This window comes from Trichosurus vulpecula, chromosome 9, assembly GCF_011100635.1.
Source record: "Trichosurus vulpecula isolate mTriVul1 chromosome 9, mTriVul1.pri, whole genome shotgun sequence".
Classification (NCBI taxonomy): Eukaryota; Metazoa; Chordata; class Mammalia; order Diprotodontia; family Phalangeridae; genus Trichosurus; species Trichosurus vulpecula.
In genome coordinates, this window is record NC_050581.1 from 165,548,064 (window position 1) to 165,571,323 (window position 23,260).

At 36.3% G+C, this 23,260-nt stretch overlaps 1 protein-coding gene across 2 annotated transcripts in view; it reads right to left on the reverse strand.

Moving 5' to 3' along the window:
* CHL1 (cell adhesion molecule L1 like) overlaps positions 1–23,260 on the reverse strand; it is a 133,164-nt gene that overhangs the window by 90,414 nt on the left and 19,490 nt on the right. Inside the window, exon 4 of one of the 2 annotated variants that reach the window (XM_036738368.1) lies at positions 2,484–2,606. In XM_036738368.1, the coding sequence (XP_036594263.1) occupies positions 2,484–2,606 (123 nt within the window). Of the gene's footprint in view, positions 1–2,483; positions 2,607–23,260 lie in introns of those variants that run through there. The other variant, XM_036738367.1, reaches the window with a different exon arrangement.

The window sequence follows — 23,260 nt, forward strand, 5'->3', positions numbered from 1 at the left end:
GAAATCTTTGTCTGTAATCTTTACTCATAAAAGAATACCGACATCATATTAAGTAGATAGATTTTATTTCTATAATTATGGTTTAAAAACAAAGGCTCAGACATAGCCTCCATATATATGCAGTAGGTGAACTGGGTTGAACTGGTAGAATGAAATTGATCAAATTCAACATAATTTGTTTTCATGACCAGATTCATGTGTTAGGTCACAGATACACTGAAAGGACATTATGGTATTACTCTTTACTGGCAATTTCAGCATAACCACCTTTCCTAGTACTCTATGGATCTAATAGTTAAACTTTTTAAATTCAATTTTGTAGGCTTCTCTGTTTATGTAGGCCATGGTTTTATTATCACCATCTGTTTCTGGGTCATAATCTATAATCCTGAAAACACTAAAATCACTACAGTAATTGGTAATAATTTTAATACCTTCTCCCTCCCCCCAAAAAAGTTGGCCAGATTTCTGATATTATGTTTCTCATTATGTCAGAATGCATTATAAATAGTTAGCCTTAAAAATATTGACTGCCTAGCCAATGAACATATGTCCCACCAATATCTATCCCTGTTCAACTACCAATCAATTAAAACCAAAAATGAACAAGCATTTATTAAGGATTATGTGCCAGGTACTGTGATAATCTCTGGAAATACAAAGAATAAAAGGAACATCTTTCCTGTCAAAGAGATTATAAACAAGTCATGAAAGAGCAAATGTACTTATAAATATATAAATAAAATAGATTCAAGATAACTCATTAGGCATTCTACCCACAAGATTCTATAAACGGCGTCTCCCTATGTCTCCATCTATCTATGTATTGAAGGGTACAGGTTTGAGTTGAGGGGTAAGAAAACAGTATGGTTGGACAACTAGCCCTGAGATAAATAAATCCTGTTTCTTACACATACTGGACATGTGACCCTGGACAAATCATGCACCCTTTCAGTACTCCTGGTAAATGCCTAAGTCTGTACATTGTACTAAAAAAATGGTGCCTGCATTCATAGAGAGAATTTCCTCATCCAGGAGTTCGATATAACAATGAAATCTCAGGTCCTTTTTCTATTCATCCCTTCCTCCACTCCATACATGTAAGTGGGACTAGACCTGCATTTCCCTGGGATAGGAAAATCATAGGGAGAGAAATATTACTCTAAAGAGGCAGATTGGGATCTACTCCATAATTCATAGTCTTCGACAATTGCCCGGGGCATAAAGAGACTAAGGAAATTGCCTGGGGTCATACAGGCAGTATATGTAACACATTTGAACCCAGGTATTTCTTACCTCAATGCTAGCTCTTTATCTGCTATGCCATGTTGTTGTCCCTGTATATAATATAATGTAACAATATATCAAACAATATAAACATACATGTGTGCATGTGCTATCTGTATGTATATACATGCACATATACATGTGTGTACACACAAACACATACTTCATGGGTGTGGGTATGCATAGGTGTGAATGCACAGGAACACATTTATAAACATTTATGTATGTGTATTATACAGGGAACTTCATAGGAGCTAAATTCATAATTTCATTGGTAGGGATGTCAAACCTGGGACCTGCAAACCTTGAAAACTTCCATAAAACTCCCAGATGCAGACAGAACCAGAATAAAATGTAATTGGGAATAATTTTATGAAATAAATTTTTTAAAAAACATCAAAAATGTTAATTTGTGATTTTCTAAGTCAATTCTATATTGCCAGAACAGATCTGTTTCTGGTTTTTATTTGGCATCATTGGGATATTAGGAATTCCCAGATGAGGAGACTCCCTCTACTAATGCAGCTAGGCACCTTTTCTTCAACTTTAAAACTTAGAGAGTGTACTAGAGCACTGAAAGATTCAGTGAATTACTTAGGGCCACATAGTCTTATGTCAGAGGCAGAATTTCATGGATCCAAGGCCCACTGTACAATTTCTCTTTCTCTTGCTCTGTCTCTGACTCTGTCAGTTTATCTCTGTGTCTTTGTCTGTCTCTTTCCTTGTACCTATCTCTGTGTCTGTCCATCCGTCTGCGTTTCTCTTTGTTACCACCTGTCTCTCTCTTGGTGCCTATGCCTGATTGTCTCTCTCCCTCTATCTTCATGTATCTGCTTCCAGTAAAGGCCCAATGATCATAATTCCTGACCTTGGTTACTTCCTTTTCTAAGATCAGCATGAGAGGCAATATGATACAGTAGATAAAGAGCCCACCACAGAAGCAAAGTGACCTGGGGCGAAATCCGCCTCTAGTAGTAATCTCTATGTGAGGCTGGGCAAAGCATTTCATCTTAAAACACTCCAGGCTATGCTCTAGAACTAAAATTTGCAGAGCAGGTGCTGATTCACTTGAGTAGGTGGAGTCTCCTCTCTTCAAATGCCTTACAGCAATGAATTCACACATCGAGATCAACATAAACACTCAAGTTCATGAAAATTAGATTCTTACTGTTTGAGCAGAAGAAAACCCTACTCACCAATATTCATCCAGTATATGTGAAGTGGAGGGATGCCTTTGGGGGGATTGCAGTGTAGGACTATTGAATTCCCCTCTTCTACTTCCAGAGGTTCAATTTTTTCCTTTGGAAATTTAGGTATACCTGAGAAAAATATAAAATTTTCACTAATCCTTTTATCGATAAGTAACATACCTTCTTCACTTGAGGAATCACCCACACTAACCATCTTCAATTCAAACCTGCTTCATCCTGTGACTCTATAACCATATCTCCTCTATTCCAGGGGCAGTTCCCTACCACCAACCCCCATGTTTATCAATGTTTTATAGGTTCTGTCCTCCTCCATCATAATAGAAGTTCCTTGAATGCAGGGATTCTATTGCTTTCTGTTTGCATTTGTATTAATTATACTTAGTACAGTGCTTCCTACATAGTAGGTTTTTAATAAAGGCTTTATGCCTACCATCTGTCATTCTCCCCCTCTCTCTCTCTCTCTCTCTCTCTCTCTCTCTCTCTCTTCATCATCTCTCTATCTTTACATATCTATCTTCTCCTATAAATGATAGCTATAATTTTAAATGATTTTTAAATTATGCCTAATAAATTTTTAAAAGAAGTTCTTGATATCTTTTTGCTTTCTCATCACAATGATTTTTAGGTAACCTCCCTCTACACATCCCAATTCAAATTTAACCAACTCTTGTAATAAAGAAAAACAGTTAAGTGAAACAAAGTGATACACATACTACATTTGACAATGTGTAAAACAATTTGCACAAGCAGTCAATTCCCTCTTTGGCAAGAGGCCGATGGCAGGTTTTATTATCTATTCAGCAGGACTATGATTAATATTGTTATCATTATTATCATTATCACAGAGTTCATAAGTGATTGATTTTCTTTTTAATTATTTTATTTCTCATTAAATATTTTCCAATTACATGTAAAAAATAATTTTTAAAAATTTTGAGTTGCAAATTCTCTCCCTCCTATTACACCCCTCCACCTCCTTAAGAAGGCAAGCAATTTGATTTTGATTATACCTGTGAGGTCATGCAAAACATGTTTTCACACTAGCTATGTTACAAAATAAAACAAACAAAACAATTAAAATAAAGTTATGTTTTCTTTTGTTTTAATATGCTTCAATCTGCATTTTACATTCATCATTTTCTCTTTGGTGGTACTCAACATTTTTTATATCATGTGCACTTTGGAATTTTCTTGGATCATTGTCTTGATCGGAGTAGCTAAGTCTTTCACAGTCGATCATTGCTACAATATTGCTGTTACTGTGCACAATTTTCTGGTTCTTCTCACTTCAGTTGTTGTTCAGTCTTTTTTTTCAGTCGTATCTGACTCTTCTTTATCCCATTTGGTGTTTTCTTGTCAAAGATGCTGGAGTGGTTCCCCATTTCCCTCTCCATCTCATTTTATAGATGAGTAAACAGACAGACTGGGTTCAGTGACTTGAGCTGTGTCACACAGCTAGTGAGGCCAAATTTGAACTCAGATCTATTTTTGCTTTTGCTTTGTCTGAGATCATGATTTCTATCTCTGCCTTTTGTACTTCACCTGAAGCATAATACATTCTGCCCCAGACACTTATTTTAAATCTGCATGCTATTTTATCTTTGACTTGGAACTTTATGCTAATGTTGGGCTCTGTTCCCAGTGTGAGGTTAGGGTCTCAAGCTCATGCACTGCTATTTTCAGAGCTAGTTCTAGGGGTTTGTAAGTTTTTGGTGCTTTCAAGATGGTGTGATCTGGGAAGAGATGTGGTCACTGATCATTTGGTCTGCCCACTTGTCCTTACCATGGAATGTCCTGTCCTCCCTTAGGACCAATAACGATACTGTTCTTCAGAGTCCCTGATTCTCTGGAGCAATAAATTTTACTGTCCTTCAGAGTTTCCACCCACTATTGACTGAAAGTGCTCCTCTCTGTCTTTGAATTCTGTCCCAGTATTGGATATAGGCTATGGGTTTGCCCAACAGCATCTGGTCCTATATCCAGTGCTAGTATAGTGGTATCTCCTAATCTCTTTCTAACCAGTTGCCAGGTGCACTTATTGTCTCTGGTTTGAGAGCTCCCAAAGCATTATTGCTTCCATCACCACCACCTAGTCCTACCACTAGTGTTTCATCCACAGTATCTCTGGGTCAGCCTCCTCTCTTATGTCCCAGATCTTTCTTTCTGACCTCTTATGTTGTTTTGGCCCAGAAGGATGTCTCATTTAGATCTTTCATTGACTCTGCCACTCCAGAATTTAATTTGAAGCTTTATTTTAAAGTTATTTGGAGGGTATTGTTGAGAGAGCTTTGCTGAGTACATATTTATATCTATATCTATATTTATATCTATATTTATATCTATATCTATATCTATATATTCTGAAATCTTGGTTTCACTCCCCCCTGAAGTGATCAGCATGAACTTTAGTGATTGATTTCAAATAGCTAGTGTTCAGTTGACAGTATCAGTCTGGTTAAATTAAAACAGAAGTTGTTGGGGATAGCAGGAGTACATTACAAAGACCTCTAAATCCCTTGAATGAATGAAGAAAAAGAAAAGATAAACACTGACCTGCATACTCCAGGGGATTTACAGAGTGAAATGAATCAATGAGATGTAACTGCCCTCTGAAGTAAAAGCATTTGCAGACCTTTGTAAGGTCCTTGGGTCCTTTACCAGGAAGACATGCACTAACATAGCTGAATGGGCTTAAAGCTGCTTTGCTGGCCAGCCAGTCACCACCATGAACAATAAATAAGCAGCTTGATACCAGAACCAGCAAGATGAATCCCAGGCCAAATGCCAACATATAAATATTACATGAAAGCAATCATTAAGACTTGATTATGGAATCCTATTTCAACTCTTGGGGTCAGCAAGCTATGTGAAAGTTCACCCAATATATCTCCCTGCCTGATGGAATCTATCCAGGGGATAAGTACATTTCTATCTTCTGAGCAAAAAGGGCAAAGTTCACAACAGACTACCATTATTTTTATTAGTCTAAACAGCCCATACGTTTATTAGGACATTTCTTCTTTGGAAGCTTGATATCTCCCTTTCACTATTTTTCCCATTCTTTCCCCCTTCTTCTCCAGAGGTTGAGGGAATTTGCTGACATTTCTCTACTCAGTGTACCAGCTGGGCACAATGAATCATGTTTTTGTCTCAATTCAAGGACCCTTTCAGGCTCTTCTTTGAAGGGTGTATGCCATGTGTACAGTGCAAGACCTTTTCAAGTTCAGGCAGCAGGCTTTGGTTGGCTTTGTATACTCAGTCACATGACAGCCCATCAAGAAAATCCCTCCTCATCAACTTAAATTCACATCTCTTTTATCTTTTGACACTCAGTATTTTAGAGGAAAGTTGCTATTTTTTTTCTAGAAAAATATAGGAATATATTCATAACTAATTTTTATAAGTTAAAGTTTTAACAGAAAAAAGTTTTATTTATGTTGTAGAATTTTATATATTTTTTAAAATTGTTACTTCCCAAACTCCACTCCACTATACCCCACCTGCCACTACCAAAAGAATTCTTTCTTTAACTAAAGAAAAACAAATCATCAAATTGGCCAAATCACAGATATCCGGCCTCAGACACTTAACACACTTACTAGCTGTGTGACCCTGGGGAAGTCACTTAACCAAAATTGCCCTGCCTTCCCCCCTCCAAAAAAAAGAAAATGACCTCAGCGGCCATCTAGTCCAATCATAGCAGAAAGAACATCCCTTATAGCATATTCAAAAAGTGTATTTCAGTTCTTCTTGAAGACTTCCAGGGAGAGGAAACATTTTTCAAAGCAGCCCATTTCACTTCGGGGCAGCTCTGATTATTAAAAAGGGGGGTTTTATCATTGTTGTTTGTTTATTTTTGTTTTGTATTGTTTTACTGGCCTCAAAAAAAAGAATTCTGTGTGCAAGTTCTAAACATTGTTCCTAGTTATGCTTCTGAAGTCATGAAGAAAAAAAAATCTAATCTCTCCTTTATAGGACAATTTTTCAAATACTCAAAAACCATTTAATCTTCTGAGTATTCATGTCTGTTTGCTAAACAATTTCCTTCCCCTCAATCAATTCTTATAAGACACATCTCTGGACATTTTCTAACTTATTCACGTCTTTATTAAATTGTGGCACCAAGAACTGAATAAAATCCTCAATAAGGACTGATGAGGGAAGCAATGTAGACTAAAATTATGTATGCTTTTTTGGCAGTTTCATTGCAGCTCTTGTTTATATTGGGCTTACACGTCCACTAAATCCCCTGCTTTGCTTTTAGACAAAAAGTTTTCTAGGTATGGCTCCCTGTTTCAATAATTTGGCTAGCAGCTGTTGTGGGGGGGAAAGACCAACACAAGCCCAACAACAAGAATGCTGCAAGCACAGGTTCTTTTGATCCGCTTTACTAAGGAAAGAAATGTTAAGGGGTTAACAATCTCAGTTTAATGGAATATACAAATATCATTCACTTAGTTTAGGGGAAAAAGCCAGCTCCCAGAACTTCAGAGCAAATACAAATTACAAACATCAACAGACAGACCTTGTCTAATTTAAATCTCAATGCATAGTTATGAGGGTTTAACAAAGTCCCAACATCTGAGTTTACAAGCTGGAGGGCTCTTAACTATAGCTGCCCAGAGTCTCCTCATCACCACTTCTCCAAGAGTGAGAGATCCCAGCAAATAGCTCTGTTCTCTCTTTTTATACACACTTTAGCCATCATCAAACATCATCTGAGCAACCAGAACTCAGGCTCCTACTATTGGCTCTGGTCTTGGCAACTCCCCTTAGGACCCTGATGGCTTCACGCCAACATAGGCTTAGAACCTAGTAGATAGGCGTTTGGGCCTGGGGCTTTGCACCTAGTAAGACTCAATCAAAGACACTTAATTAATCATTCTAAAACAGTAAGAAAGTCCCAACTTAATTACCAATGCACTCCCCATCAATTATTTGTGTAATTGATTTTTGGAACCCAAGTGTAAGGCCTAAAATTTCTCTCTATTGAATTTCTTATTACTAGATTCAGTCCAGTTCTCTAACCCATACTTATCAAACTCAAGGTCTTCTTCAAGTGCTAGGCACATCCAAACCAAATTAAATTGTACTTGAGAAGTATTTAACCAAATTAAGAAAAATACAATACAATATATATAATGTTAATATGTAGTTTTCTGAGTCAATATGCAGCTTTAAGAATCAGTTTCTATCTAAGTAACAGAACAGAACTAGCTTATCAAGAACTTTTTGGATGCTAATTCAGTCAATGCATTAGCTGTCCTTTTGAGCTTTGTCATCTGCAAAAAAAAAAATGACCATGTCATGCATGGCTTTAGCCAAATCATTGATGACAAGGCCACATTTCACAGGTTCAAACACAGATCCCTAGTGTACTCTCCTGAAGATCTCCTACCACATCACCTTTGGACTATTAATGAGAACTCTGAATCTGGTCCTCCAATTGGTTTCAAATATAGTTAATGATAATTACTCCATATATCTTCATTTTGTACCAAGAATACTATAGAATATCTGAGCAAATATTTGATAAAAATCTGAACAAAGTTCATCTACACATAACGTTATTCTTCCACTACCTTTTCTTGATGTAGTCATGCTGGCTTTTTGTAACCACTGCTTTCCTTTCTTGATACTCATTAACTATTTTATAATGAATTGTGCCAGAATTTTCCAGAAAACAAAGTCAAATTCATTAGCCTATAATTTGTTGAATCTGTTCTCTTCTCTTATTTTGAAAATCAAGCTAGTGATCAGTTTCCGATCTTGTGTCACCTCTTGTATTTGATGATCTTTCAAATGTCACTAAGAATGGTTCAGTAATCAGTATTAGAAGTTATTTCCTGTGGGTCAGCAAGTTTGAATTCATTAAGGACAACTAGGAGGTTTCTTATTTTCTACTGACATTTCCAGTACAAGGCAGAATAGATTCAAAATAAGATGCAGGTAACTCTCTTTTCACCCTGTTGACAATCTCATTGTCATATCTCTCCCAACAGTGGTCTTATATATTCTCTGATCATACTTTTCCTTCTACTATAGCTCAAGCCATAACTATAACTGTAAGTATAAGACTACTACCACCAGCACTAGCACCACCATTGACAACAACAACAAAGACACACAGACACAAAATAAGTTTAAAAAAGACTTTTAACTGGAAAGTACTTTGGCAGAGACAAGGCACAGACCAACATCTTACATCATATGGCAAGAAAAGATCAAAATGCACAAATGATTTAGACATGATATGTGACATCATAAGTAAATTAGGAGAGCATAGAAAAATGTACCTGTCAGACCTATGGATAAGGGAAGAGTTTATGACTAAACAAGAGATAAAGAAAATCACAGGAAGTAAAAGAGATGATTTTGATTACATGATTTTTTTTTGCAAAAACACACAAAAAATTAATGCAGCCAAAATTAGAAGGAAAAATTGGAAACTAGGAAAAAATGTATCAATTTTATCTGATAAAGGATTCATTTCATGAATATATAGGGAACTGAGACAATTAAAAGAAATGAATCATTCCCCAATTGATAAATGGTCAAATGATATGAACAGGCAGTTTTTCCAAAGAAAAACACCAAAACTCTCAATATTCCCATGAAAAAATGTTCTAAATAATTATTGATTAGAGAAATGCACATTAAAACAATTTTGAGATACTATCTCACACCTATCAAATTGCCTAACATGAAAGAAAAGAAAAATGAAACATGCTGGAGGGTATGTAGAAAGTTAGGAACATTAATGCATTGTTGATAGAGTCATGAATGGTTACAACCATTCTGGGGAATAATTTAGAACAATACCCAAATATCTATAAAACTTTGCATATGCTTTAACCCAGAAATAATACTACTAGGTCTGTATCCCAAAGAAATCAATGAATAGGAAAAATCACTCATTTGTAGAAAAATATTTATGGCAACTGTCTTTGTGGTGGCAAAGAACTGGAAATTGAGGGGATGCCTATCAATTTCATAGTGAGGTGGAGCAGTAGAGTGCTGGGCCTGAAGTCAGGAAGACATGAATTCAAATCTAGGCTCGGATAGTGACTATATGACCTATATGACCCCAAGCAAATAACTTAGACCTTTTTGCTTTTGTTTCCTCATCTATAAAATGAGTTGGGGAAGGAAATATCAAACAACTCCAGTATCTTTGCCAAGAATACCCCAAATGGGGTCATGAAGAGTTAGACATGACTGAAATGAGTGAATAACAACAACCATCACCCCTCTAAATTGGGGAATGACTGAACAAGTTGTAGATGGAATACTACTGTACTATAAGAAATGACAAGCAGGATGGCTTCAGAAAAAAAAATAAAACAAGGGAAGATTTATATAACTGATGCAAAGTGAAGTGAAAAGAACCAGAACATTTTATACAATAACAGCATTATTGTAACGATGTTCAACTGTGAAAGACTTAGCTATTCTGATTAAGACAATAATCCAACACAATTCCAAAGGACCCATTACAAAAATGTTATACATTTCCAGGGGAAGAATTGATGACCTCTGAATGTAGGTGATAGCATACTTTTTCTTTTAAAAAAAACCTGCCTTTTTTTGTAACCTGGCTAATATGGAAATATGTCTTTCATGATGTGATATGTATAATTGATATCAAATTGCTTGCCTTCCCAAGGAGGGAGGAGGGATGGGAGTGAGGAAGAGAAATTGGAACTCCAAATTTAAAAAAAAAATGAATCATTGTTAAAACAGTTTTATGTGTAATTAGGAAATATTTGAAGAAATAAATGAAAACATTGAAAGTCTCACGGAAAGTAAGCCTTTTTTTGTCCTTGGGTTGTCTTGACAGAATCAGCTGCTTTTCAAATTTAGTCACTATTTTCATATGATGAATAATATACTGTGACACCCTCTTATGAATATTTATATTTAAAATCTAGTTCAATAAGTGAATTCCCTATGAAGACACATTGTTTCCTTCTAATAACTCCAATTTTAGTCTTTTGTTGAAATTGGGTTGTCTTTGTATTGTAGGAGCTTCCTTTTTAGTAGATGTTTCTACATGTAGCCTAAGAGATTCTAACTGTCATTCCAATCAACTTTCTGAAATCAGCTTGGACTTGAGAGGAAAATTACCTGCCACTCCACTCAAATAATCCTAGTGATGACAGAATTTTAGTAATATCCTTGCATTCCTATTCTTGAGACATTTAATTTCAATTAGGTTGAGCTGAGCCTCACCCTGAGTACACAAGTTGGGACCTTACTTCTAAACAGACCTAGCTTAACAAATGTTCTTGCTTCCTTCATTAAGATTTATGGCCAGTTAGATCATGAAGGGTAAAACATCCAGAATGAGGTGAGTTTTCTTGATTGGATTACCAAGGGCTTCTGATGCCTCATGACCAGGTCTCACTTCCCATATAATCTCCCCCTTTTTTGCCTCCTGAAAGTATAAAATACCTTTTCTGTAACTTTTCTTGTTGGACATTATGTACTCAGAAATGGATGACCAAGGGTCACAGGCTGGTGAAGCTTTTATCTCAATTAAAGATAACCTTTTTTCCTCCACTTATGAGTTTGATTTATTTCTGAACTAAGAAAATCATGTCAGGCCACATTCAGATTTCCTCTCCTTTATTAAGCAAAATGTAGGAAAGACTGAGCAGCTCCCTCCCCCCAATAATTTAAAAACCAGAAACCAGTTCTTACATGTTAGTTTCAGAATTTAATTCTTTCTCTCCTTTGAAGGATAAAGTTAAGAAGGTACAAGCTGATTTTATCTGACAAAGAGAACTCCAAAAGATATCCAGGTAAATTAAAGCCCTTCATCATTTCTGTCATTATATCATGAGTCCTTGTCAACTTTTTTCCCAAATTTTTCATCTATTTCCTCTTTTGTCCCAGGCTGCCTGTAGTATAATAACAAAATCACTTTATTTTCCCCCTCCCTTCATTGAACTATAGCTAAATGCTTTCCAACATACTTTCTTTGTATTTTCTCACATTAGAATACTCTTTTGTGACTCACATAGTATTTTATTTTCCCCAGTTATGTGTAAAAAGAATTTTTAACATTGACTTTTAAAACATTAAGGTCCAAATTCTCTCTCTTCCTCCCCCATCCTACCGCACCCCACCCCCTGCCACATTGAGAAACCAAGCAATACAATATAGGTTGAACATATGTAGTCAGGCAGAAGATTTCCATAATAGTCATGTTGCGAAAGTATACACAGACCAAAGGAAAAAACACTCAATAAAAATAAAGTAAAAAAGTGTGTTTCAATCTGTATTCAGACACCACCAGTTCTTTCTTTGGGGATGAATAGCGTTTTTCATCATAAGTCCTTCAGAGTTTTCTTTGATCAGTGTATTGCTAAGAATAGCTAAGTCATTCACAGCTGATCATCTTACAATATTTGCTGTTACTTTGTACACAGTACATTTCACTTTGCTTCAGCTCATGTAAGTCTTTCCAGGTTTTTCTGAGAGCATCCTGCTCATTTATTCTTATAACATGATAGTATTCCATGATAATCATGCATCACGATTTGTTCAGACATTCCCCAATTGATGGGTATCCCCTCGATTTCCAATTCTTTGTCACCAGAAAAGAGCCGCTATAAATATTTTTGTACATATAGGACCTTTTCCTTTCTTTAATCTCTTTTGGGATAAAGACCTAGTAGTAGTATTGCTAGGTTGTGGGGTTTCATAAACCTTTGGGCATAGTTCCAAATTGCTCCACAGGATGGTTGAATCAATTTTATAACTCCACTCTCAGTGTATTAAAGTCTCATTTCCCCACATGCCCTCCAACATTTGTCATTTACCTTTTCTGTCCTATTAGCCAATTTAATAGGTATGAGGTAGTACCTCAGGATTGCTTTAATTTACATTTCTCCAATCAATAGTGAGTTTAGAACATTTTTTTCACATGGCTATAGATAGCTTTGCTTACTTCTGAAAACTGGGCATATCTTTTGATCTTGTATCAACTGGGGAATGGCTTTTATTTTTATAAATTTAAATCAGTTCTCTATTTGTTTGAGAAATGAGGCCTTTATCAGAGAAACTTGCTTCAAATTTTTTTCACATTTACTATTGCTAACTGTATTTCCCTCCATTATATTGCCCTCTTTTTATTCTATTCTCTCTCTCTTCTTGTACCATCCCTCTTCAAAAGTGTTTTGCTTTTGACTATCCCCTCCCCCAATATTCCTGCCCTTCTATCAACCCTCCCTTTTCTTGTGTCCTTCTCTTCCTACTTTCCTATAGGTAAGATAGATTTCTATATGAAATTGAGTGTGTATGTTATTCCTTCTTTGAGCCAATAAAATGCATTCTTAATATATCAAGGTTTAACCTATTTGTATATGATATTTAAATGTAGAACCATGTTTCAGTTAAAATGTATTTTCTCTCTTAATCTTAGGGATAACTCTCAGATTTTTACCTCTTTCCAATCTGAAAATGTAAGCAGTATTCCACATTCATTGTCCCTTGCTTTAGTATTTAGAGTAGCAAAATATTAAAGCTCAATGTATCAACTAGTATCATTTTGTTAGGATTCCAAAGTTCCCTATTCCAATTTTAAAGTTTGAACACATATCTTTCACAACCTACTATAAAAGGATACAAGTCTTCTATGCCATAAGATTTGGAGTAGTGGAACCAATAAGTTAGTGAGTCAGTTTTCCCAAGAGGTCCCAAAACTAGAAGACAGGGGAAACTGAAGCAACAACTTCCTGGAATATGAGAAGAGCTGATATGTATTTTACAATAAACACTATTAGTATTGCTTCATATGAAACTTCATCACAACTTACTAAGTGTGTCTATTTCGCTATGGAGTTAATTAATACACTATTTAAATCTTTCATCACTAAACCTCTTTCTTTGAACACTGGGAAAATCTAATGATTCAGAGAGATAATGAAAGTACACAGCCCTGGCGGCCACATTTAAATTTTAATCCAGCTTATTTAAGATATTTTCTAAATTTCAAAGTCAGACATGGCATTGGTGAAAAATTCTATTTCATAAAAACTTCCCAAATCACTTTAATTAGATGATACAGGTTCTGGCTTAGGCCTTTCTTTTAGGAATACATTCAAGTATTTAAAAGCCTTAACCTGTCCAACTGAGCTGCATATTTGAAATAGCAGCACACAAAACAAATATGCTACAAGTATCTCCAAGTCCACAGAAAATTTTAAATGGGCCCTAAAACCTTTAATGTAAAAAGCTGAAGTTTTAGACTAGAGGGCAGCTAGATGGTTCAGTGGACAGAGTACTGGACAGACACTTCCTAGCTATGTGAACCTGTGCAAGTAATTTAATGCTCTTTGCCTCAGTTTCCTCATCTGTAAAACGAGCTGGAGAAGGAAATGGCAAATCACTCCAATATGTCTGCCAAGAAAACCCCAAATGGGGTCACAGAGAATCAGACACAACTAAAACAACTGAACACAATTACAATAGAAGACCTCAAATTTTGTTCTCATTCCAAATCTATGATGGTACAAACTTTAAAACAAACAAATCAAATAAATCAACAACAATAATGATCTATTGGTTGACAAAATGCTTTACCTCAATAGGCAAGAAGTACAGTATCTTAATTCAATGCCAGTTATGCAAAAAAAAAGACCAGCCCATACTTATTAATTTCCTGAATTACTTCATGGAAACAGCAAAAACTGGGTTGGAGAAGTTAACTCCAAGTCTCCCAGGGCAATCTGTGAATTTAGTTAGTGTCAGTTACTGCTGTGCAGGTAGTCAGAGACTTTCATATTTTAGTGACATCACTTAAACTATTGAATTCTTTTGTTTAAATATGCATTAAGCACTTACTTTCAATCCCCATGGAATTATGAGTACGAGAAAGTCAAAGACTGTATTATTCTTTGTATCCTTAGCCACTAACATAATTCTGTGCATATATTAGGTGGTTAATCAATGTTGAATTGATTTGAAATGTAATTAACATGAACTCTAACAAAACACAAAGGTTAATTAAAATGAAGAGAAAAATATAAGGATCATTACTAGGTTTCTTTCAAGAAAATATTGATGAATCAAATACTTCAGATTTGTCTATATCAGATGATGAAAAAGAATGTGGCTTCAATTACCTGCCTGAACAGAGAAATGGTTAGAATTTGTCAAGAAGTACAATAACATGTATTTTGAAATGTTATCCATTAAGCTTTAAGCAAGACATATGTGTGTGTGTGTGTGTGTGTGTGTGTGTGTGTTTGCAGAGATGTTTTATCTAAGGAAAGCATGAAATTTGGAAAGCTTTCTCCACATTTGAAGAGGAAAATTTTAAAATTAAAATTATGTCAACTTTTTTTACTAAAATTTGAAGGAAAATGCTTAGGCAGTCCCTGCAAATTTGCATTAGTTGAAAAGAAATCACTTGGGAAGGTTTTATATTTGTTTTTGTTTTCCTATTGTCGGTAAAAAAGAAAAAAATCACAAGATAAAATCAAAGGAACAAAAACCAAATTGTGGATAATTTCTTTTTCTACAACTTACAATAACAGTTTTAACTTCCAAGCCAAAAAAATTAGTGAAAATGAACATTCGCTCTTATTATCCTTGGTTTCTGAAGTTATTATTAAATATTTTCTGTAGCACTTATTTAAGTAAAAATTTAAGATATTATTTAAGTTCATGGTAAAAGAAATATATGAAAAGAACTGAAAGCGTGGATGGCTTCATGACCAGTGAGCCAATGCCATAGGCAGTGCGACATAGGTTCAGTTCTTTCCTCTGACATGTGTATGTGTGACTCAGAGCAAGTCATTTTAAACTCTCACAGCTTCAGCAATTGTCAAAGACTATAATTTGCAGAGTAGATGCCACTCTGAATTGGTAGATCTTGCTTTTCTCTAAATCTACCAAAGTTGTTCACTACAAAAATGAATTCATAGACCTTCTCATATGAATGCATTTATGTGTGCACATACAAACATACATCCACATATATACTTGTATGAAATATATGTACATATGTGTACCTTTATAGTGACCTACATGTCTATTTGTGAATATATATGCATATTGTGCTATATGTATATATGTACAAATCTAATATCCTCCACACAAACTAATCCTCGATATTCATTATTCATCATAGCATAAAAGTGACCCTGGGTTCCTGAATACTGTGCCAATGGAGTACTGACCTCTTTGAGGAAGCATTATACTTAGTGACACTGAATCTTCCTCAAATACATTTTGGCTGTGTGTCCCATGACTGGGCATCTAGGTGGCCCAATGGAAAGAGTACTGGCTTTGGAGTTAGGAAAATCCAAGTTCAAATCCTGCCTCATTTAGTTGTATGACACTTGGGCAAGTCAATGGTCTCTATCAGCTTCAATTTCCTCATCTCTAAAATAGGGATGATAATAGCACCTACTTCTCAGCATTGTGAAGATGAAATGAGATACTCATTAAAAGTGCTTTAAAACACCTAAAGTGTTATGAAAATGCTGGCTATACAGTGCAGGGGAAATAAGACTGATATTAGAGTCAAAGCATCTTCGTTACAGCCTTAACTCCACTACTTAATACCTCACTGTATAACCATCCTTAACTTTCCTACTGGTAAAACATACTTTGGAGGTACACAGTGACACAGACAGGAGGAGAGTTAAATTAGGAATTCAGGCCATGAGCAGACTGTGCCATTTTCTTTCTATTTTGTACGATTTCATCATATATAGGAAACCGTTTCTCAGAATACTAGACAAGGTCATGAAATGTAGATGCCTTTCTCTGTAAGAACATATACCAGGTCATCAAAGGCATGAATCAGAGCCTCTTCCCTTTTCCTTTTTTCATTTGTTAATTATTTACCCTTTTAACCAATCACAGTAGTCAAAAATCCCAAAGTACAAATCTGGTAGTGGAAAGAAGAGAATCCTCACTTCCCTACCAGTTATCACCATGGGAAAAAGTGTATTATATCAGAGGACAGATTTGTCCTATACAGAGGGGAAAACGGGAATCCACTTTAATCTGGACTCAGACTACAACACACGTCTCAACTTCTGGTGATGGCAAAGAATATCCTTCTCATTTAGATACCTATTGAACACACTTTCTCCTTTCTCCTCTCTTATATAAAGATGCTGACTTGCTATATAATCATTCATTTAGAGAGGCCTTTGCTATTATATGTCATGACTTAAGTGGATGGGAAGAAGGGATCAAATCTAATTTTCACTTTTGAACTCCTAGAACTGATGGACATAATCTTTATTAAAATGATCATGGTGAATTCCATTAATTCAGTGACACTGAATAAGTAGATACAAAGGTGCTGGACCTAGACTTAAGAGAGGCCTGTATTTTAAAGATAATATCTGTGTGATCCCAGACAAGTGACTTAATCCTTGTGGGTCTTAATTTCTTCACTTATAATGGGAGATAATATTTAAAATGCCTATTTCAAAGGATAAATAATGGAGTTTATGTAAAATGTTTTGCAATTTTTAAATGTGTTAGCTGTGGTAATAATGTTGACAAGTCAGTGAACACAACTATCTTGGAAGAACTGAATATAAGAGGATAACTGAAAGGCATATGGTGGGTGTGACAGGATTGCAACACATTATTTATCAGCAGGATTACCAGGAAGAAGGATAAGAAGAATTTCATCAAGAAAATGTGCAAGTGAGGGAAAAGATTGGCTGTTCACTTGTCAAAAAAAAGTGATAGACAGTCTTTACACTTCACTGGTATCTGGTGAAATCCAGAGAAAGAAAGGAAATTTACCAGTTTCTTGGGTTGACTCTCTCCCCTCCATGGCAAACTCATAGAAAGTGATGGCCAAGAGCCACAGAATGTGTTACCATGGTTTAGTTTTCAACTGTATTAAATTGAGGAAACACTTGCACCAATGAGATCATGGATCCATTTGAATTCTGGAGTATTACTATGTTCTTACAAAGAAATAATAATGTAATAATAAATATTTATAAGTGCTTACTACAAGCCAGGCACTGTGTTAAGTGCTTTGAAATTATTACCACATTTGATCCTAACAACAACCCTGCCAGGGAGGTGCTATTATTCCTATTTTTATTGGCAAGGAAACTGAAGCTAAGACAGGTTAAATGACTTGCCCAGTATCACACAGGTATTCCTTATCCCTGACTATGGTACCTAACTTCTCCACAGAATAAGCCTTTAAAAGGAAAATTCTTCATTTGGATCTTTGCCCCGATTAAAGAGACAAAACTCAAAAAGAGAAGATTTAAAAACTTTTTTTCTGTTTGTTTGTTTTTGTTGTCTTATACTACACCAAGACAAACAAGTATTAGTGGATAGGCTTACTGGGCCAACCTTGATTAGAGGAATGACCTGCATTTATAGACAGGAGTGAGAGTCTTCCAAATAAGAGCAAAGTTATTTAGATTAGATCAATTATGAGGAGGTGAGATTATAGCTAAAGAGATATGATTAGAGCATATGAATATTTCCCTCTCCCATAGAGCCACCCTCCCCCAAGTCAAGCAAGATTAAGGCATGAGGTTACATAAGAATAACTCTGCCTCAGAGACTGATTTTTACACAAGGAATACAACGTATTTGATAAGACATAAATAAATGGTGGATATATCATTATTTAGCATTTATTTATTTATTATTTTTAGTTTTCAGCAATGATTTTCACAAGAGTTTTAATTACAAATTTTCTCTCCATTTCTACCCTCTCCCCACTCCAAGATGGCATATATGGTTGCCCTGTTCCTCAGTCAGCCCTCCCTTCTCTCACCCCACTCCCCCTATCCCCTTTTGCCTTACTTTCTTGTAGGGCAAGATAGATTTCTATGCCCCATTGCCTGTATATTTTATTTCCTAGTTGCACGAAAAAAAATTTTTTTTGAACATCTGTTTTTAAAACTTTGAGTTCCAAATTCTCTCCCCTCTTCCCTCTCCACCCACCTTCTCTAAGAAGGCAGGCAATTCAATGTAGGCCACATGTGTGTCATTATGCAAAACCATTCCACAATACTCATGTTGTGAAAGACTAACTATATTTTGCTCCTTCCTATCCTATCCCCCTTTATCCAATTTTCTCCCTTGATCCTGTCCGTTTTTAAAAGTGTTTGCTTTTGATTATCTCCTGCCCCTATCTGCCCTCCCTTCTATAGTCCCCCCTTTTTTATCTCCTTCCTCTTTCCAGCGGTGTAAGATACCCAATTGAGTGTGTATGTTATTCCCTCCTCAGGTCAAATCTGATGAGAGCAAGATTCACTCATTCCCCCTCACCTGCCCGCTCTTCCTTTCCTACAGAACTGCTTTTTCTTGCCACTTTTATATGAGATAATTTACCCCATTCTATTTCTCCCTTTCTCCCTCTCTCAGTATATTCCTCTCTCATCCCTTAAATTGATTTTTTTTAGATATCATCCCTTCATATTCAACTCACCCTGTGCCCTCTGTCTCTCTATATATGTATATTCCCTTCAGCTACCTAATACTGAGAAAGGTCTCATGAATTATACACATCATCTTTCCATGTAGGAACGTAAACAAAACAGTTCAACTTTAGTAAGTCCCTTGTGATTTCTCTTTCTTGTTGACCTCTTCATGCTTCTCTTGATTCTTGTGTTTCAAAGTCAAATTTTCTATTCAGTTATGGTCTTTTCACTGAGAAAGCTTGAAAGTCCTCTATTTTATTGAAAATCCATATTTTGCCTTGGAGCATGATACTCAGTTTTGCTGGGTAGGTGATTCTTGGTTTTAATCCTAGCTCCACTGAACTCTGGAATATTGTATTCCAAGCCTTTTGATCCCTTAATGTGGAAGTTGCTAGTTCTTCTGTTATCCTGATTGTGTTTCCACAATACTCAAATTGTTTCTTTCTGGCTGCTTGCAGTATTTTCTCCTCTGGAATTTGGCAACAATATTCCTAGGAGTTTTCTTTTTGGGATCTATTTGAGGAGGTGATCTGTGGATTCTTTCAATTTCTATTTTACCCTCTGGCTCTAGAATATCAGGGCAGTTCTCCTTGATAATTTCTTGAAAGATGATATCTAAGCTCTTTTTTTGATCATGGCTTTCAGGTAGTCCAATAATTTTTAAATTATCTCTCCTGGATCTGTTTTCCAGGTCAGTGGCTTTTCCAATGAGATATTTCATATTGTCTTCCACTTTTTCATTCCCTTGGTTCTGTTTTATAATATCTTGATTCCTCATAAAGTCACTAGCTTCCACTTGCTCTAATCTAATTTTTAAGGTAGTATTTTCTTCAGTGGTCTTTTGGACCTCCTTTTCCATTCTTGCATCACTCATTTCTTTTCCCAATTTCTCCTCTACTTCTCTAACTTGCTTTTCCAAATCCTTTTTGATCTCTTCCATGGCCTGAGACCAGTTCATGTTTTTCTTGGAGGTTTTTGATGTAGGGTCTTTGAATTTGTTGACTTCTTCTGGCTGTATGTTTTGTTCTTCTTTGTCACCAAAGAAAGATTCCAAAGTCTGAGTCTGAATCTGAGTCCATTTTCACTGCCTGGCCATGTTCCCAGCCAACTTACTTGACCCTTGAGTTTTTTGTCAAGGTATGATTGCTTGTAGAGTATAGAGTACTGTGTCCCAAGTTTGTGGGGATGCACTGTTGTTTTCAGAGTTACACAGCAAGCTCTGTCACACCAGCGCTACTCCTGCCCCAAGAACCAGCAACTCTGACCAGATTCAGATCTAAGCTGGCTCTGCACTCCCCCTCAGATCCACCACTTAATTGCTCCCACCAGGTGGGTCTGGGGCTGGAAGCAACTGCAGTCGTAGCTCTGTAGCTGCACTTCCTCTGCTGGAGTGGTGGCCAGACTGTGAACTCCTTTCACTCTGTACCAGCAGCTTTTCCCACTAACCTTCTCTGTTGCCTTTGGTGTTTGTGGATTGAGAAGTCTGGTACCCCAGCACAGCTCACTGATTCAGGGCACTAGGGCCTGTTCCGCCCAGCTCCTGGTCTAGTTGGTCCCCGTGGCCCACGCTGGGCTCTGCTCCGCTCCCCAGCCCCATGAGATAGACCTTACCCCACGACCATCCAAGCTGTCCTGGGCTAGAGCCCTGCTTCCCTCTACTATTCTGTGGGTTTTTTCAGTTCTAGAATTTGTCCAGAGCCATTTTTATAGGTGTTTGGAGGGACCTGGGTGCAAGCTCATGCAAGTCCCTGCTTTCCAGCCACCATCTTGGCTTGGCCCTGGATATATCTTTACACTGAAATTCAGTACTGTTAGCTCAATGAATGCAGGATATTGTGGTGTCATGACAAGAGGACTGATCTGAAATCAAAGAAGCTGGATTCTAATCATATTTTGACTCTAAATACTCCAGAAATCTTGGACAAATGATCTAAAGTGTCTGGTCCTCAGTTTCCTCATCTGTAAAATAAGAAGTTGGACTAGATGATGTCTAAAGTCAATCCTACCTCTAAATCTATCATGATATCAAAAGTGTCACTTTCAACAATTTGAAATTCGTAATGACATGCAGATCCATTCACAACTAAGGCTCTGAAAGTTATTCTAGCTAAAAGTCAAGCACAAATTAGTTTCTCTTATCTGTATGTCCATTTTTTTGTCTTACTCTAATTTCATAGGAACCTGCTATTTTTCTCATCCCCAAAATAAGAGATGTAAAGATATAGCAGGTCTTTGAAGTTGAATGAATGCTTTTTGCCAAAAAAAAGTCTTTCATGGATTTAAAATAAATGTTCTTAATCCTTTCTGCTTAGTATATATGTATATATTTTTCCCCAGCTTTAATTTCTCTCTAGGACTAGGACATTCTCATTCTTATTGCATTCCTGGAGTCTTTTAAAGGCCTCCATTTTAGGGGCAAGCCTAGGCTAACCATGCTACACTATTCTCCCAGCTTTGTTTCTGTCTCATAGATACATGAGTACCTTCTCTTCCCATATATTCAACTCCCTTTTACTTGTTTTCTTCCCCCATTCAAATATATCCTCCTTAAGGGAATGATCTGTCTTGATTTTTGCTAGCACTTATGTGGCATATGATAAACCCTTAATAAATGTTTGTTGCCTCTCATCATTTATTTGGTGGTGACATTGTGTAATAGAAATCAAATTGAAATAGTATTGTAAAAACAGCTCTCACGCCTTGGAAATAATAGTGTCACATTGTACGACACGTTGCATTTTAGTAAGTACTTTCCTGAAGGCAATACTGTGAAACAGACAATATGAGTACGATTATGCCCATTTAAACAAAGGACCTCAGTGTACGAATGACTTGTAAATTTCAGAAGCTTGGCTTGAACTCTGGTCTTCTGACTGCGAAGCCAGAAATCTTTCCCACTGTACAGACTTGTTTTACTTTTGTGAACCTCTTTTTCTTTATTCTTTAATTTAGCCGAATTCAGTTTCTCTGAAGGCCTGTTAAGTTCGTGAATCCTCGAGTGTATGGTGTTTTCGAAATTTGTTTTTGATTTTTTTTTGTTTGCTTTTTTGTTCGATTTGGTTTTCTCCCTCCCTAGCGGGACATTTTGTCTGTCATTTATTTCTAAGCAATACCAACATTTTTTTCCTTCTTCTTTGGTAGGCCCATATCCAGAGTAGACAAGAAATGAAGCAGAGAAATAAATCGATTGACTTCATTCATGACTACTTCTGCTTTTTACCACGGCTTAAAATTTCCTAGTTAATGAAGCAATTGTTTCTGTAAATCTACTAAATGACTAAATCATTACCTTATCCACTGGTGGTCTCTCACACCTAAGTCAATGAATCAGTAGATCAATAGGCATTTATGAAGCACCTACTTAAGGCACTCTGCTAGTTGCTGTTCTGAGGAGACAAAGACAAATGCAAAACAGTCTCTGTCCTCAGAAAAAGTGGGATACCTCAAGAACAAACACAAATAAAGAGAAAATGTATAGATAATAAGGACAACATTGTTTTAATGGAATGGGCCAAGGGACGCAGGAGCAGATAATAAGATTAGGAAAGACTTACATCAAGGTCTTTCCTGAGCCGGGTTTTGAAGTAAACCAGGGATGCTGAGATTTGGAAGTGAGGAGGGACTTTTAAAGGGCAAGGTTGTTAAGAGGTAGAATTGGGGAGAGAGTTCATGCTACACATGGGGAGCTCACTATGCAAAAGCATCAAGGACAGAGATGGAAAGCATTCATGTATGACGTGTAGGAAAGAGTCTTATTGGACTGAATGATAGAGTAAAAGAAGAGTAATATGATGTTAGTTGACAAAGAAAAGCTTGGTGCCAGATTATGTAGGACTCTTAATAAAGAGTCTGTACTTTGGAAGGAGATACTGGAGCCTCCTGAGATGGGAAAGGATATGGTTACACCCATGCTGTAGGAATATCACTTACTAATAATAATAGTGATAATAAATGATGGTGGTGATACTGATAATAATAATATTTACAAAGTGCTGTAAAGTTTATGAAACACTCTAAAAATATTATCTCATTTGGTCCTAATAACAACTCCCCAAGGTAGGTGTTATGAGTATTCCATTTTCCAGACAATGTAACTGAGACAGAGATAGATAAGGGTCTTATCCTTGGTCACACATGTAATAAGTGTCTGAGTTGGAATTTACCAGTTGCCTCCTCATATCCATCCTCATTGCCAGCACACAATTTCAAATCTTTATTTTTGTATCAGGACTATCACAATAGTCCTTTAAATGGTCCTTCCACCTCCAGTCTCAAAACATTCCAATCAATCCAGCATATCTGAGTCACTATAATTAGTGTGAATTT